We start from the raw sequence: 13731 nt of genomic DNA on the forward strand, positions 1-13731 counted from the left end.
AGTTGGAAGAGACCACAAGGGCCATCGAGTCCAACCCCCTGCCAAGCAGGAAACACCATCAGAGCACTCCTGACATATGGTTGTCAAGCCTCTGCTTAAAGACCTCCAAAGAAGGAGACTCCACCACACTCCTTGGCAGCAAATTCCACTGTTGAACAGCTCTTACTGTCAGGAAGTTCTTCCTAATGTTTAGGTGGAATCTTCTTTCTTGGAGTTTGGATCCATTGCTCCGTGTCCGCTTCTCTGGAGCAGCAGAAAACAACCTTTCTCCCTCCTCTATGTGACATCCTTTTATATATTTGAACATGGCTATCATATCACCCCTTAACCTCCTCTTCTCCAGGCTAAACATGCCCAGCTCCCTTAGCCGTTCCTCATAAGGCATCGTTTCCAGGCCTTTGACCATTTTGGTTGCCCTCCTCTGGACACGTTCCAGTTTGTCAGTGTCCTTCTTGAACTGTGGCGCCCAGAACTGGACACAGTACTCCAGGTGGCTCCACCTCAACCACTGGCTCTGCCCCATGTGGCGGGGACTGATGCGAGCGATGGGAATTGCGTTCAGGTCACATTTAAAGGTGTTCCTGCTTAATTCGCCTTTCTGAAATAGCATGAGAGTCGAAACGTGGCCACCTTTCAAAAATTCACACTTCCCCGAATTTTGCAGTGCAGTTCGCCAGTCAAGTAATTTGTATAAAAAAGGCATATGGCATAAATAGGCATGCCTTTGTGAATACAACATACAGCATGCATGAACCTAGCCGGACCCTGAGATCATCCTCTGCGGCCCTTCTTTGTGTGCCTCCTCTATGTGAGGTCCAGAGGGTGGCAACACAAGAATAGGCCTTTTCTCTGGTGGCTCCCTATTTGTGGGACGCTCTCCGAGGGAGGCTCATCTGGTGCCTTCATTATACATCTTTAGGTGCCAAGCAAGAATATTCCTCTTCTCCCAGGACTATCTATGACCTTTTAAACTGTGGGGGTACTGTATTTATTTGTTACGAAAATCCTCATTATTGCATATTTTTACAGGGCTGTTTATTTGTATATATATTTTTTAAAAGTATATGAATATTTTATGGTGGCCTATATTTCTAATTGGGATGTGGGCGGCGCTGTGGTCTAAACCCTGAGCCTCTTGGGTTTGCTAATCAGAAAGTCAGCAGTTCAAATCCCTGCCACAGGATGAGCTCCCATTGCTCTGTCCCAGCTCCTGCCAACCTAGCAGTTCGAAAGCACACCAGCGCAAGTAGATAAATAGGTACCGCTGTGGCAGGATGGTAAACAGCATTTCCATGTGCTCTGTTTTCCGTCATGGTATCCTGTTGTGCCAGAAGCGGTTTAGTCATGCCAGCCACATGACCCAGAAAGCTGTCTGTGGACAAACGCCAGCTCCCTCAGCCTGAAAATTGAGATGATCACCACAACCCCATAGACACCTTTAACTGGATTTAACCGTCCAGGGGTCCTTTACCTTTTTACCTTACCTTGTATTTCTAATGACTAATAAGGGTTTGAGGAAGCCAAATCCAACCTACCAACCTTTCCTTGGTGTTTTCCAGGTACCTGGGAATAACACGGCCACTGACGTATCCCGTGAGGCAAGACGGGAAGCTCATGGCCAAGATGGTGTTCATCGTTTGGCTCCTCTCGGCCTCCATCACTCTGCCCCCTTTGTTTGGCTGGGCGAAGAACATCACGGTGGAACGGGTGTGCCTCATCAGCCAGGACTTTGGCTACACCGTCTACTCCACCGGCGTCGCCTTCTACATACCCATGGCCGTCATGCTCGTCATGTACAACAGAATCTACAAGGCAGCCAAGGCCAGCGCTCAGAAACACCGATTCATGGACTTCCCCAGGCCTTACGAGCCAGACGGAGCCTACTGCATCGAACCCGGCGTCCGGCGCCAGCATAGCACCAAGAGGAGCAAGGCTGTGGAGCAATGCGCCACCTTGTCCAAATTCCTCCACCAAGACCGGAAGAACATCTCCATCTTCAAGAGGGAGCAGAAAGCAGCCAGGACCCTGGGCATCATCGTAGGGGCCTTCACCTTTTGCTGGCTCCCCTTCTTCCTGATGTCAACGGCCCGGCCGTTCATCTGCGGCAGCCGCTGTAGCTGCATCCCACTGAGGCTGGAGAGGACTCTCCTCTGGCTGGGGTATGCCAACTCCCTCATCAACCCCTTGATCTACGCCCTCTTCAACCGGGACCTGAGGACTACTTTCTGGAGCCTGCTGCGCTGCAGCTACCGCAACATCAACCGCAGGCTGTCCGCCGCAAGCATGCACGAGGCCCTGAAAGCCACAGAGAAACACGAGGGCATCATCTAAGGCTGCGGGCCCATGTGGACGCTGGCGTTTAAAAGCATTGCGGTCGCTCACTAAGGGAGGCAGACCCTCCCTACGGCTGCCCGCTCACACCAAGGATTGGGGGCTCACCTGGATGGGCACCACCAAAGCAGGGCAATGATTATCCAGTTCCCCTGCAGCCCCGGGGGAAAAGACAGCTTTGCAAATAAGTCTACAGAAGATGCTAATTCACAAAAGGACCCAAATAAATCTGTGCATCTATGGCAGCCGTTTGCGGTATAAAGGGGAAACAATATTTTGCCACTTTCAAGAATTTTCCTATGTGTGGGAATTGGGGAGAGGGGATTATAAGATCCTAGTAAACGCCTTGTAAGGGAAAGGAAATTAGCTGGCAAGCCAAGCGAGAATTGTATATCCGAGAGGCAGTAGCAAGGATGCTCAACAGAAGGCCTAGATCAGCTTTCCCTGACCTGACGCCCTCCAGATAATTTGGACTTCAACTCCCATCACCCCTGACCTTTGGCCATTCCGGCTGGAGCTGATGGGAGTTGGAGTCTCACGACATCTGGAAGTCACCAGGATGAAGAAGACGTGACATCTGCTGTGGAGCTCTTATGTAATAATAATAATACTTAACATTTATACAGTTCTTCCCGAGTGCCCAGGGCATTTCGCATTCATTTGCCTCGATTATCCTTACCGTACGACCCGTAAGGATAGTTATAGCCGCTAGAGACTGAGAGAGAGGAAGCGGTTTATGTTAACAGACCATAGATGAGGCAAGATCTCTATGTAGGGCTCTTTGTTTTCATGGGTGCACACACTGACCAAGTGAGGACTTAGATTTTGAGTATGGAACCCAGCATGCTGAGATGCTCTGTCCCCATCTGAAATAAAAACAAAAAGGCAAGTTTCTAGTCCTTTGGCTAGAAAGGGAAACGGAGCAAAAATTTTCAGGGGACCTGACATTAACACCTTGTGCCTCACTATGGTGGAGAGAAGTGGAGCATAAGATAACGGCTTTCTATCAGGCCCGATAGTTTGTCCATCTTGGCCAGCAATGTCTGCTCTGACTGGCAGCATGTCCCCAGGGTCTGAAGCAGTAAAAGGTCTTCCCCGGCTCCTGTTCTCCGATCCTTCTACCTGAAGATGCAAGGAATTGAACCAGGGGGCTTCCACAAGCATAGTATTTGCTCAACCGCTAAGCATTGGTTCAGTCCAGAAGGCGTTAAGCCAAATGAGTCAATACATTCTCATATGCACCCATGTAGACAGGTAGCAGAACACAGTTTTTCTCTGCCTTCCTTGACGATTCCCTGGCCTCCCCACAAAGAGCCATGTCCTGCGTTGATGCTGGATAGTATAGCAAGGGACTCTTAATCCCAGGGTTGTGGGTTTGAGCTCCATGTTTCGCGAAAGATCCCTGCATTGCAGGGGGTTGGACTAGATGACCCTTGTGGCCCCTTCCAACTCTACAGTTCTATGATTCTGTGATCAGAGATGCATATTTTCATTCCTTAGTTGGTGGCCTGGAGTACACCAGGCTCAACAAGCCTCTTCCATCTGCCAACTGAGCTTGCTGTCCAATGCCTCCCAATCTCCCCACATTTCTCGCATTTCGCAGCAGCTGCTGGCTCTCTTTCGCTAGTCTCTGCTGCCGTCTGGGAACCATGCATGTCCACGCATCCAAAGCAATGTACAGAAAACAAAAACACCGTTATACCCACCAGGCAGAAACATGGTTTGGCTACATGCAGTGGCTTTTAGAAAGAACAACAATGGGCTAACTTTATCACGAAGAGGCGTACCACATCGGACTGGGGGACGGCTATAGGACTGGAGGACGTGGATGGCATTGTGGTCTAAACCACTGAGCCTCTTGGGCTCGCTGATCAGAAGGTTGGGGGTTTGAATCCCTGCCACAGCGTGAGCTCCCGTTGCTCTGTCCCAGCTCCTGCCAACTTAGCAGTTTGAAAGCACGCCAGCGCAAGTAGATAAATAGGTACTGCTGTGGTGGGAAGGTAAACAGTGTTTCCGTGTGCTCTGGTTTCTGTCACAGTGTCCCATTGTGCCAGAAGTGGTTTAGTCCTGCTGGCCACATGACCCGGAAAGCTGTCTGTGGACAAACGCCAGCTCCCTCGGCCTAAAAGCGAGATAAGCGCTGCAACCCCATAGTCAACTTAGACTGGACTTAACTGTCCAGGGGTCCTTTACCTTTACCTTACTGGCTATCCATTCTGAGCTGCAACTGCAAGAGAATGGTGATGGAGCTTCGATAGCAGGTTAGAAAGTTTCACCACTCTGCCACTCTGGTAATGTAAGCAAGTAAATCGGCAGAAAGGAAATCCTCAGTGTTTTCCAGACCAAAGGCTCCTAAGTCTCAGAGATGAGAGTGATTTGAATGGCAGGGTCTAAATTGAAAACTTCAAGACACTCACTAGCTTCTAATTTCTTCAAATTTCAGCCAGCTTTGGAAATGAAAGGTCAGGAACACACTGGGTTAATTCAAGGGCAGAATGCAGCACCTTGAGAATCAATGGGAATGAAAATTGCACTTTTGTGTGGAGGCAACTTGTTTAAAATAGCAGCACCCTACAAAAACCTTTGCCAACCTGACCAACGTGCAGGTGGGAGTTGTCCTCTGAAACATCTGTAGGGCACCAAGTTGACAAGCGCTGCCCTACTCCGAACACACTCTAGAAAAACTGTGTGCATTTGTGTGAGCCTGGCGCAACCCTAGATGACACAACCATGTGGAGAACTTTCTGCAGGAACCACACAACCTCAATCATCAGCATAATCTTTGTCCCTCTGATCCAATATGGCAGACAGGGTAAAATCACTTGGCTAGCTATTCCATGGAGTAGAGATGAGAAGGCCTGAGGGGGAAACTGGGAAAATGGGGGGGGGGAAACAATTCCCCCCTGTTTTTTCCCCATTTTCCCCCAAAGCCATTTTTCCCCAGAAACATTGAAAAAAACAGTGTGATATAGTTTGAATATTCCACACACTTTTTTTCTCCATTTGTTCTGGAAAAAAACAACAACTTGGGGGGGGGAATGGGGGGCCTGTCCCCCCCCCATTTTTCCAGTCCCCCCCCGAACTTCGCATCTCTACTAGGGAGCTTTTTTCTGTCTGAAGGCTACATTCCCTTCTCACCCCCAGAAACAAAAGCTGGCAGAACAACGCGTGTGAATTTTACATTTGTACAATAAGCTATTTTATACACACACATACCCTGCAAGTCTCCCAGCAAAACCAGGACATCCCTTTAAAAAAAAAAAAATTGCTCGAGAACGGCTTGATTTTTTGAAAATAAATCAGATCTGAGAGAACACTGACAGATTCCAACCAGACTGAACTAATATCGAGAGGGTTTGTTTAAAAACACATTGGCATTTTTTTCTGCCGGGGCTGATGGGAATCCCGAGGGCACCTCCTTGGGAAAGGCTTTTTCTACCAGGAACCAGGAAAACAGGCCAGTTGTTCCAAGGGCTGAGGGTGAAATCTGTGGTAATCCAAGAGTCCAAATTAAATAAAGGTGTTACTGACTTACCAGTTGAGCGCCATGGTTATTTGAATTTTGTGCATGCCTCACGGTACTTTAGGTGTACCAAGGGCCACAGTCCTTCATGGACAACCTTTTGGGGGCCACAAACCAGCAATGGATGAGGCCAGAAGCAAAAGAGGAAAAGCAGGTGGAGAAATGGATAGGAGTCCTTGCATCAGAAGCATTATTGGCGATGGAAGACCTTCTTTGTGGTTGCTCCCATTTTGTGGAATTCCTTCCTGAAAGAGGTTAGACTGGCTCCGTTTTTCTTATCCTTCTGCCAGCAGATGAAGATCTTCAGACCAGCCCTTGGAAACTAAGGTGCAAACAGTGCTGGTTGCTCGCTCTTTCAGGAGGCAGAGACAGTCACCAACTTGAATGGCTTTAAAAGAGGGTTGGAAAAATTCATGGAGGAGAAAAGGGCAATCATTGTAATGATCTCAGACAGGCAGGCAAGCCTTGATAAGAATTAATAACTCTCTGGCAGTTTTATGGTATGTTTATTTATAAATTACATCCAGAGTGCGGCTCCCAGGCTGCTGCTCTTTGAAACGAGTTGGTCACTCTGAGTCTCCACCCTGTCACAGCAAGAAGGGCACCAAAGTCCAGCCCTTCCTCTTTTGCACTTTTGTTGCATTTTAACCCTTTCAGCTCTCCGGGTTCGGGGAGAAGGAGGGTGGAATGCCCCCCTGCTCTCAAAAGAACTCTCAGCAGGCTGTTTCTCTGCTGGTTGCATAGCAACTCTCTCACTGCCGTCTATCTCTCCCCCTCCACCTTCTAGTGAGCTGTCTGTGTCTGCTGCTCTAGCTGAGTCATGGAACTCTTGGTGAAGGGGGGGCAAGCCCTCCCCTTCCTGCTCTGTCTGCAATCTTCCCAGGAGTTCGATTCAGCCACGTCCCTGACAATCAATGGCTTCTAGCCACAATGGCCCCTGCAGCTGGAAAAAGCAATGTTTCTGGATGTCAGTTGCTGGAAAACATGGGAGGGGAGAGGGCTCTAGGGCTTGAATCCTGCTTGCTGGTTTCCCAAAAGAGGCATCTGGTCGGCCACTGTGAGAACAAGGATGTGGGACTAGATGGGCCATTGGCCTGATCCAGTAGGTTTTTCTTATGTTCACCAAAGACAGAATGTACAAAGCCTTGCACTACTAGATGGCTCAGTCAGCAGAGCACGGAACTCTTAATCTCAGAGCTGGGAGTTCGAGCCCCACGTTAGGCAAAAGATTCTTGCATTACTGGGGGTTGGACTAGATTACAGAGGGTGTTGGGCTTTTGGTCCCTTCCAAACCTACAGTTCTATGATTCCAAACCAATTGACTCATACCCTTTTGACTTGAACACAAATCTCTTTGTAGAACTGCGACAGTTCCATTGTTACGGGTGTGCAAAGTTAAACGAGAAAAATGAAATTCAGTCACGTTGCCCTTCATGACACCAGAGTGAAAGACAGAATACATGGTGCGTTTCCAAACATGGAGCTTGCACTATGTGTTTTTCTGACACTGGTGATTACTAACTGCTCTAAAGAAAGCTTTTTTTTCTCAGCTGAAAAGAATGGGGAAGGGAACCCACGGAACACAACAATATTTTAGGACAAATTTGACTCACTTTCCCTAGTGTGTTTTGTTGAGTCAGCTTCAATGAACTTATCCAGAATTCTGCAATCAGAAAATCTAGAAAGAAGCTATTTTAATTTTGGTATGCATCCTCCATAAATTAAGCTTTATCTTATGGTTTAGCATTGATTCTATTTTGAATTACATATTTGGGGCACCCTAATCTTTTCAGTGCGTAGGGTCTCTGAAGGTCTTAATCTGTCCCTGCCTCCACCCTGATGATCTATATAGTTCCCTATTCTGTTTTTTAAATAGCCAGCCCAGCCCTGTTTCTCCAGCCCCTGCTGCCTGAGGCTGCCATCTCAACTCTGCCTAACGGGAGGGCTGGACCAATGCCTCCAGGATGTCCTCAAACAAGACATGGATGCAGCAGCTTTCCACCATTGATTGTTGTCCAACAAGAGATACTCACAGGTACAGTGTCTCCAAAGCTGGAGGCTCCATTGAAGTGCAATGGCTAAATGCAGGGAGCGGAGAAGCACACAGATGTTTGAAGGCATCATTTTTAAAAGCAAATATTTATTGGACTATTAAACACTTATACATCTGGATTGTTTTCTGTCCGTTGAGTTTAGACATAAACTTACGAACATATTAATTAGCGTAAACTATCCACCAAGAATGGGGATGTGGGTGGTGCTGTGGTCTAAGCCACAAAGCCTAGAGCTTGCCGATCAGAAGGTCAGTGGTTCGAATCCCCGCAACGGGGTGAGCTCCCGTTGCCCGATCCCAGCTCCTGCCAACCTAGCAGTTCGAAAGCACGTCAAGTGCAAATAAATAAATAGGTACCACTCCGGCGGGAAGGTAAACGGTGTTTCCATGTGCTGCTCTGGTTCGCCAGAAGCAGCTTAGTCATGCTGGCCACATGACCCAGAAGCTGTCTCCGGACAAATGCCGGCTCCCTCGGCCTATAGAGTGAGATGTGCACCACAACCCCAGAGTCGTCTGCGACTGGACCTAATGGTCAGGGGTACCTTTACCTTTATCCACCAAGAATATTGAGTGGTTGGTATATCAAGGTCTTGATTTGGGCCATTAACCTAGTTAAAGAAAGGGGTCGATGTTTCTTGGAAGGTGTCTCTATTCGTTATGCCTTTAATTGGTGTCTGGTAAGATGCTCAGACATTGCTCTATTCCAGATATTATTTTCCATGTGTCCAAGGGTATTTCAGTCTGGCTCTGCTTGTGCCACAGTCAGTAAGAAGCCTACCAGTTCTCTGTGGCGCAGGGTCTATGTCCAAAGATACTAGGGCTAAGGCAGGATTTGGAGAAAGAGGTTGGTGTCAGGTTTGCGGTGTCTCTCTCACACCAAGACGCAGCAAGCTGGCAGGTTTATTACTCTTAGATTTATTGAGTATTGTCAGGGAACTGCCATCAGAGCCAGAGGCGGAGGGAAGGCTCCAGAGGGATGCCGGAGAGGGTCCCAGTAGGGAGAGAGGCAGCCCATCTGCTGGGGAAGGAAATCAGCGTAACACCAGTGGTGAAGGGGGGCAGATGGGGGAATCGGAGAGGAGGCTCCAGGACTCCTCACCGGAGACCAGAGGGGAGAGCACGGGTCCTCCGCTGCCCACACCCTCCCTGCGCAGAAGACTTCCGCGCAGGGAGAGTAGGAGGAGACTTGGCGTCAAAGAACTTCTTTGCTGGAAGAAGTTCAAGAAAAGCCCACTGACGGATTCTGCCAGCGACTGAGAGAGCCACGAAGTGAAGGGCTGTCCAGACAGAAAGGGTTCAACCCGGTAACCTAGCCAGGAGTGGCAGTAAGTTACGCACGAGCAACCCCTAGAACCATTACAAGTATTTACACAGTAGCTCAGTCCGAGCCCTCTCAGCTCAGTCCTCAACCGATGTGACAGTTGGACCGACTGGATGACGCTGTCAACACCAGCAGGATATCCTCCACTGATTGCTCCACCTCCTGCTGGGCCAGCATTGCACCTGTACTCTACTCTTCCGCCTACTCTGAGGAGACTCAGGAGCAGCCTGGTCGCTCTGGGAAGAGAAGTCCCTGACAGTTGACTTGTAATGATGGATATAATAGAGAATGCTCGGTTCCAAAAGTTTTTAACATGGGGGCACTCCCATCAAACGTGAATAATGAACCAAGTTTTTCACAACAAAAACGGAAAGGTAGGGATTCCTTTGTGCCGACCTGGCTATCCGGTGCCATCGAAGGATGACTTTGGGTGAAGCCACCTGTAAGTGAGCAGAGATGGTTTCAAAGAGGCGAATGGTCCAAATACTTGTCTGAGGGCATCCTTAGCAAAACAGCTGTTCTTCTGACTCAGGTTTTAGAGCAGAAAACAATGGAAGCGGCTAAAACGAGGATAATTCTGAAAACAGAGACTTCTTCTGTTTGGGGACCTCTGGGACACAGCCGTGGAGATCTCTGGACTTAGCTAAGGTTGTGTTTCCTTTGACAGAAGCTGGCACCATAACACAGCTATTTCTGAATATGTCTCTAAGGCAGTCGCTGTTCTGAGACAGCATCCAAGAAAGGTAAATGTTTGAAAGGCAAATCAAACAACTGCACTCAGCTTTAGCTGGGAAGTGGAGCAATCTAGTTACATTTTTTTTAAAAAAGACGTAATAACAAAATGTGGTTTTTTGGGTAGCCTTAAGGGACTGTGTTATCCTGAAGGAAGATGCGAGGAGCTTCCCCCTGACTTGAAATGTTGTGTCCATATGGTTCCCTTTAAAAAAAAGAGGAACTGCATATGTTTGCCGCTTGGGAAACATCGAAAGTCATCTGTTTCCCAGCAGGACCTCACTCTCCAGGTGAAACAACATCTGTCTTTCCACCTCGACGGATCTGAATGCCATTCCGGAATCAAACAGCATGAAATGAAGAAATGCTTTCTGGAGGAATGTGCAGCTGGCAATTTGACCAAAAGGATGCCCTTCAAATTCTCCATCCAGGGGATTAAGTTGTCTCGTGCAAAAAAGAAAATTGCACACACACACACACACACAAAGAGAGAGAGAGAGAGAGAGAGAGAGAGAGAGAGAAGAGAGAGAGAGAGAGAGAGAGCACTGTACCTTGGAAGTCGAACGGAATCCGTTCCACAAGTCCATTTGACTTCCAAAACTTTCGGAAACAAAAGTGCGGCTTCTGATTGGCTGCAGGAAGCTCCTGCAGCCAATCGGAAGGTGCAGAAGCCGCGTCGGACATTCGGCTTCCAAAAATAGTTCGCAAACCAGAACATTCACTTCCAGGTTTGCAGCATTCGGGAGCCAAAACGTTTGAGAACTAAGCTGTTCAAAAACAAAGGTAAGACTCGTGTGTGTGTGTGTGTGTGTGTGTGTGTGTTTGTGTGTGTGTGTGAGAGAGAGAGAGAGAGAGAGAGAGAGAACACGTATATATAGGATGCAGATATATATATATATACATATATAAAGGTAAAGGGACCCCTGACCGTTAAGTCCAGTTGTGGACAACTCTGGAGTTACACACTCATCTCGCTCTATAGGCCGTGTTTGTCCGCAGACAGCTTCCAGGTCATGTGGCCAGAATGACTAAGCCGCTTCTGGCGAAACCAGAGCAGCTCTGTCCCAGCTCCTGCCAACTTAGCAGTTAGAAAGCACGCCAGTGCAAGTAGATAAATAGGTACCGCTGTGGCAGGAAGGTAAACAGCATTTCCGTGCGCTCTGGTTTCTGTCACGGTGTTCCGTTGTGCCAGAAGCGGTTTAGTCCTGCAGGCCACATGACCCAGAAAGCTGTCTGTTGACAAACGCTGGCTCCCTCGGCCTGAAAGCAAGATGAGCGCCACAACCCTATAGTCCCTTTGATTGGACTTAACTTTCCAGGGGTCCTTTATCTTTACCATTACCATTACCTTACAGCAAAGCACTAAGACTGAGCCGTTCCAGTTGCAGAAGATAATTTTAGCAGATGCAACTTATTATAATCCATTAATGGCTCACCCTAATACAACTGAGCGGCGTCTTGAAATTTCCACCGTCAAAAGCCCAGCCAAAGACTTTCTCACTTCCTGCCAGAAAACAAAATGTGTGTTCAGCAAGCTGGAGCATAATTAAGAAGATTGTCGTGTGCTACGTTCCCTTGAATGTGCCTGATGGCAGCGAAGACGGAACAGCTGCCCAATTGCATCCCTCTGCTTGGCCAGGTTTCGTGGAATTGCTAATGCAAAAGTGTTGGGTGCCTCCTGGCTCCCGCCCTTTAAAGATATGTGTCATTAGGAAATGTGTCATTGGCAGCAATGGACTGGGCTGGTTGGACACAGAGGAACAGTGGGAGGAACCAGCTCGGGAACCACCAAGGGAAGAAGGCTCAGAGCCCGAGTTGGTGGTGGGACAATGAGTGCTCAGAGAGATAAGACTGGGAAGAGGAGGTCTCAGAAGCTGAAGAGACAACAGGGCTTAGTGAGCGGGGGGAGTCTGTGGCAGAGAGAAGTTCAGAATCAGAGGTGGAAAGATGAAGCAGAAGAGGAGGGAGACCAAGAGGCAGAGAAAAGTCAGGATTGGGGGAACCAGAAGAGGCATGAAAAGGGCGGAGGATAGGCTGGCTGAACGCAGGCATAGTCTCTGATTCCTTGGGGAAAGCTCTGGACAGGAGGGGACTTAGACGGCTGTGGGGAATCGGAGACTGATTCAGTCTCGGCGACTGATTCATGGGATGAGCTGCTGTGCTCATTAGGCCTGACATCCAGCCCAGTCTGTGAAGATTGTGTTTTTACTAACAAAATGTTAACTGCAACTTTGGACAGTGATTTATTGCCGGCTCGCTCTCTGACAAGCGGTTTACTTAAGCATGAGCAAACTGAACAGAGGATTCGTCTACTGGTAGTTACTAGTCGTGGCAGTTTTACTACCTCTGGTATCAGATGCAACATGCCTCTAAATATCAGGTTTTGGAAATTGCAAGTGGGCAGAGTGCTGCCCTTCTCATGCCCTGCTTGTTAAATTCCGATTGGGGCATTTGCTTTGCCACTGGGGGGACAGAATGCCCCCCACTCTTCCTTATGAGGGTCTCACGCAGGTGGGACATGAATCAGGGAAACTTAAAAACCTTGCCCATTGTTGCCCCAAATGCAACCTCGCCTCCACCCAGTTGTTGTTGTTGTTGACAGAAATCTGCACAAATTCTCTTTTCCCTGTGCTATAGACCTGGGCAGCACACCGTCTTAGCTCAGGATATCCTCCTTTTAAAATTTGAAATTTGATAAGGCAAAGTCGAAAGGTGAGACCAGAGCTGCTGGAACAGAAGGCAGCTCCACATTTGTCAAAATGACAAGGAACTGGTTGTGACGTTAACATATGAGAGAGTGCTGGAGGTGAAATAGTTAAACAGGTTGCCCAGTCTGGAAGGACAGATCCTGAAGCTGAGACTCCAAGACTTTGGCCACCTCATGAGAAGAGAAGACTCCCTGGAAAAGACCCTGATGTTGGGAAAGATGGAGGGCACAAGGAGAAGGGGACGACAGAGGACGAGATGGTGGTACAGTGTTCTCAAAGCGACCAGCACGAGTTTGACCAAATGCGGGAGGCAGTGGAAGACAGAAGTGCCTGGCGTGCTCTGGTCCAGGGGGTCACGAAGAGTCAGACACGACTAAATGACTAAACAACAACAAGCATTGGAAGGGACCCCAAGGGTCATCTAGTCCAACCCCTTGCAATGCAGGAATCTCAACTGAAGCATCCATGGCAGATGGCCATCCATCTTAAAAACCTTTTTTAAAAACCCGCTTGAAAACCTCCAAGGGAGTAGAATCCGTTTGGAGGCCCATCTGTCATGGATGTCCCTCAAAAATAAATAAATAAATATTCTAAATGTATGCAGAAAGGATGAAATGCGAATGTGATTAATAGATAGGCAGGAAGGGATGTTCTCCCCACCCCTTGAATTTTTGTGACACACTTAGCGTTGATTAAAATTCGGCTTCCCTCAGGATTCCTGCATTTGCTCCTCAACATTTTTGCTTCAGGAACTTGCATTGGTTCCAAAAACAAGGCCATATTCCAACGTCTCTCTCCCCCGCCCCCAAACTTATCTAATCCATGCAGACATCCACCCCCCCTCCTCTTAATAAATAGCTTCCTCGTTGGTCTAAATGCCTCTCTCTTCGCCTCCTTCAAAGTGACAGCTGTTATCATAACCACTATCCTGATGACTGTCTTCAAGAAATGTGCTTTTATCGTAATTTTTTTGTCCTTCCTGCGGCACATTTGTATTTATAGAATTCCATTATTATCTGTCAATCACAAGCCATGTTGAAAGCTGGAAAGAGCAATTGCTAAG

At 48.1% G+C, this 13731-nt stretch overlaps 1 protein-coding gene across 3 annotated transcripts in view; it reads left to right on the forward strand.

Moving 5' to 3' along the window:
* Positions 1–13731, forward strand: part of LOC309377621 (5-hydroxytryptamine receptor 7-like) — a 73920-nt gene that overhangs the window by 19002 nt on the left and 41187 nt on the right. For 2 of the 3 annotated variants that reach the window (XM_081925172.1, XM_081925173.1), the window contains exon 3: positions 1560–4130. In XM_081925172.1, coding sequence (XP_081781298.1) covers positions 1560–2331 — 772 coding nt within the window. In that variant the 3' untranslated portion in view covers positions 2332–4130. Of the gene's footprint in view, positions 1–1559; positions 4131–13731 lie in introns of those variants that run through there. The other variant, XR_014171614.1, reaches the window with a different exon arrangement.

This window comes from Podarcis melisellensis, assembly GCF_964234715.1.
Source record: "Podarcis melisellensis genome assembly, chromosome: 9".
Taxonomy (NCBI): domain Eukaryota; kingdom Metazoa; phylum Chordata; class Lepidosauria; order Squamata; family Lacertidae; genus Podarcis; species Podarcis melisellensis.